The sequence below is a fragment of the Aptenodytes forsteri genome, unplaced genomic scaffold (assembly GCF_000699145.1).
Source record: "Aptenodytes forsteri isolate BGI_AS27 unplaced genomic scaffold, ASM69914v1 Scaffold61, whole genome shotgun sequence".
Taxonomy (NCBI): domain Eukaryota; kingdom Metazoa; phylum Chordata; class Aves; order Sphenisciformes; family Spheniscidae; genus Aptenodytes; species Aptenodytes forsteri.
This window is the reverse complement of record NW_008794443.1, coordinates 4,643,051-4,645,325: the sequence shown is the minus strand read 5'-3', so window position 1 is coordinate 4,645,325 and position 2,275 is coordinate 4,643,051. Positions and strand designations below refer to the sequence as shown.

The window sequence follows — 2,275 nt, the reverse complement described above, 5'->3', positions numbered from 1 at the left end:
TTCCAGTTGTTTAAAAAAAAAAAAAAAAAAGCACCTAAATCTCTGAGCCTAATGACAGCATGGAAAGTAGAATGATTGAATGCAGGTGAGTTGCCTGTCTACTCTAACAAAATCTCAATAAAATCAATTTGTTCAGGTGATTGCATTCTATTCAGCATGCAGTTCAGACTGGAAATATTTTTGACATTTTATTAAGAATTCGGCTCAGTAGAGCAGCAAAAAGTTATACTGTTGTTTCAGCTCTAACTCTTCATTAGGTTTAGTAGATTAGTTTTTACTTGTCTCTTGCTGTTTTAATCATCTAAAATTGTATTTGTGTTAACTAACCTATGACAATTAAAGAAAAATAGTTGCTTGCTATAGGAAAGAGGTGGAAACTTGTGGCAGGAGTTTTCATCTGGCAAGAGAGTAGCAGAAATACCTACTGTAAGGTTGCTACCCTTCCTCTGCCCTTGCTGTCTGTTCATAAAAGGCTGTTGTCTTTTTATTTAAAACAGTTTTAAAACAAAATGGGGCCCAGGACCTGGAGAAGAACGGTGCTGAAGACGACCAGGATGAAATCTCCAGAGCTGACCCAGAAATGACACCATTTGAGATATTTCTGAAGGACAAAAGGTATGTGAGTTTGTGAGGAGGGTACCTGCAGCTGTATCACTAAACATGATGCTTTTGTCCTCTGTATTTGATTGCATGTGGTCAGTAGCTGGATGGGAGACTTCATAAAACGTGAAGGTGTTGAAGACAGTATTTCTGGACATTAAATGGAGAGTGTTGGACAAGCGTTCTAGATTGTTACCAGGCAACAGTGTATGGCTGAAAGCGCTGTCTTTTGCCTGACCTAAAGCCAGGGATTTTCTGACCATTTATCCAGCAGACATACTGTGGTCATAACTATGTTCCAGCTGAAAGACAGTAGGTTCACAAAGGTGGTCTGGGGATTATTTTGGTCTTCTGCATCTAACGGGTCATCCTGAGATGCTAGATTTTACTTAAACTATGGAGAGCCTCTACTTTCTGACTCAGTTTGGACAGCTGCAGAGCAATTCTGCAATTTCCGGATACTTCACAAAAACTTTGGCCAGTGTTAACCACCTGTCTTTCCTTCTCTTTTTCACAGCTACCACTAGACTGTCTTGAGTAGACAACTGTGTTGCTTTGCTCGATCCTCTCTCTGCTTTGTGAGAATGGTTCATCTCACAGTAGAGGGGAATACTGTTTTCTGAATAGTGGAATCAGTAAATCCTTGTTTCTGATAGCTTCCTCCTTCATAGACTGTGTGATAGCTACTGAGGCGTGTCTTGCGCTGCGGCTTTTCTGTCAAGGAAGGCACAGATAAGGCCTCTCTCTGCTGTTAGCTGTGATGTAGTCAAAGTTATCCTCTAACTTACATGTGTGGCTTTTTGGCTCTGTAGAGAGTTCTGGCATGATATTTGAAGTCCTTGATGCCAGTGGTGCTGGTCTTAGATGTCAACACATCTTACAGCAGCCCTCAGACTTCAAGGCTCAGGTCCCTGCAAAAGGCCATGTAGTAACTGGATACTCTTTATTGCTTGAATGGGTCTTCTTACCTTTGATGTTATCCAACATTGCTTCCTCCTTAGATACCAAGATGATTTTGGTCCTTTGCTGGAAGGATGCACCTGTTACTGTTGTCAGAGGCATACTCGCGCCTACGTCCATCACCTCCTCGTGACCAATGAGCTGTTGGCCGGTGTCCTGCTCATGATGCACAACTTCCAGCACTACTTCAGTTTCTTCCATGCCATACGGGATGCCTTAAGAGACAATAAACTGGATCAGCTGAAAAAGCTTCTCTTCAGGCAGGCGCTTCAAGGCCCAGCAAATGTGAAGCCAGGCCAGTGAGTTCAGAGAGGATAGAGGAGGATGCAGGCTACATCCTTGTCCAGTGGGACTGTGTAAGGTGGACTGCCAGCAGGGTCACCTGGACCTGTTAGTAGTGAAATGCCTTCCTTCCTGGAGGGAATTGAAGAAGACATTTGAAGAAAATCTCACTTCCTGGTAGGGAAGGAAGATCTTATTCAAACGTCCCTTTCGGTTAATTGGCTTGCTGCATTCTTGGGATATGGAAGAGCCTGAAAAGCTCACAAGACCAGTATGGATAGCTTTGTTTTCAGTTACTCACTGTTGGTTTTCCATGTGGAAGGACAGAATTATTAAACTTGTGATTGAAGAAGCAAGCAATTTAAAATTAATCCAGCTGTTGACAGGAGGCTCAGCAGCTGTTTGGGACTCTCATTCCATACCCAGTGCATAT

The 2,275-nt window shown here is 42.7% G+C and overlaps 1 protein-coding gene across 1 annotated transcript in view; it reads left to right on the top strand.

The window, feature by feature from the left end:
• QTRT2 (queuine tRNA-ribosyltransferase accessory subunit 2) overlaps window positions 1-1,926 on the top strand; it is a 13,161-nt gene extending 11,235 nt beyond the window's left edge. The window contains exons 6-7 of the mRNA XM_009289670.2: window positions 498-615; window positions 1,602-1,926. Coding sequence (XP_009287945.1) covers window positions 498-615; window positions 1,602-1,863 — 380 coding nt within the window. The 3' untranslated portion in view covers window positions 1,864-1,926. The remainder of the gene's footprint in view (window positions 1-497; window positions 616-1,601) is intronic.
• Window positions 1,927-2,275: the final 349 nt, after the last annotated feature.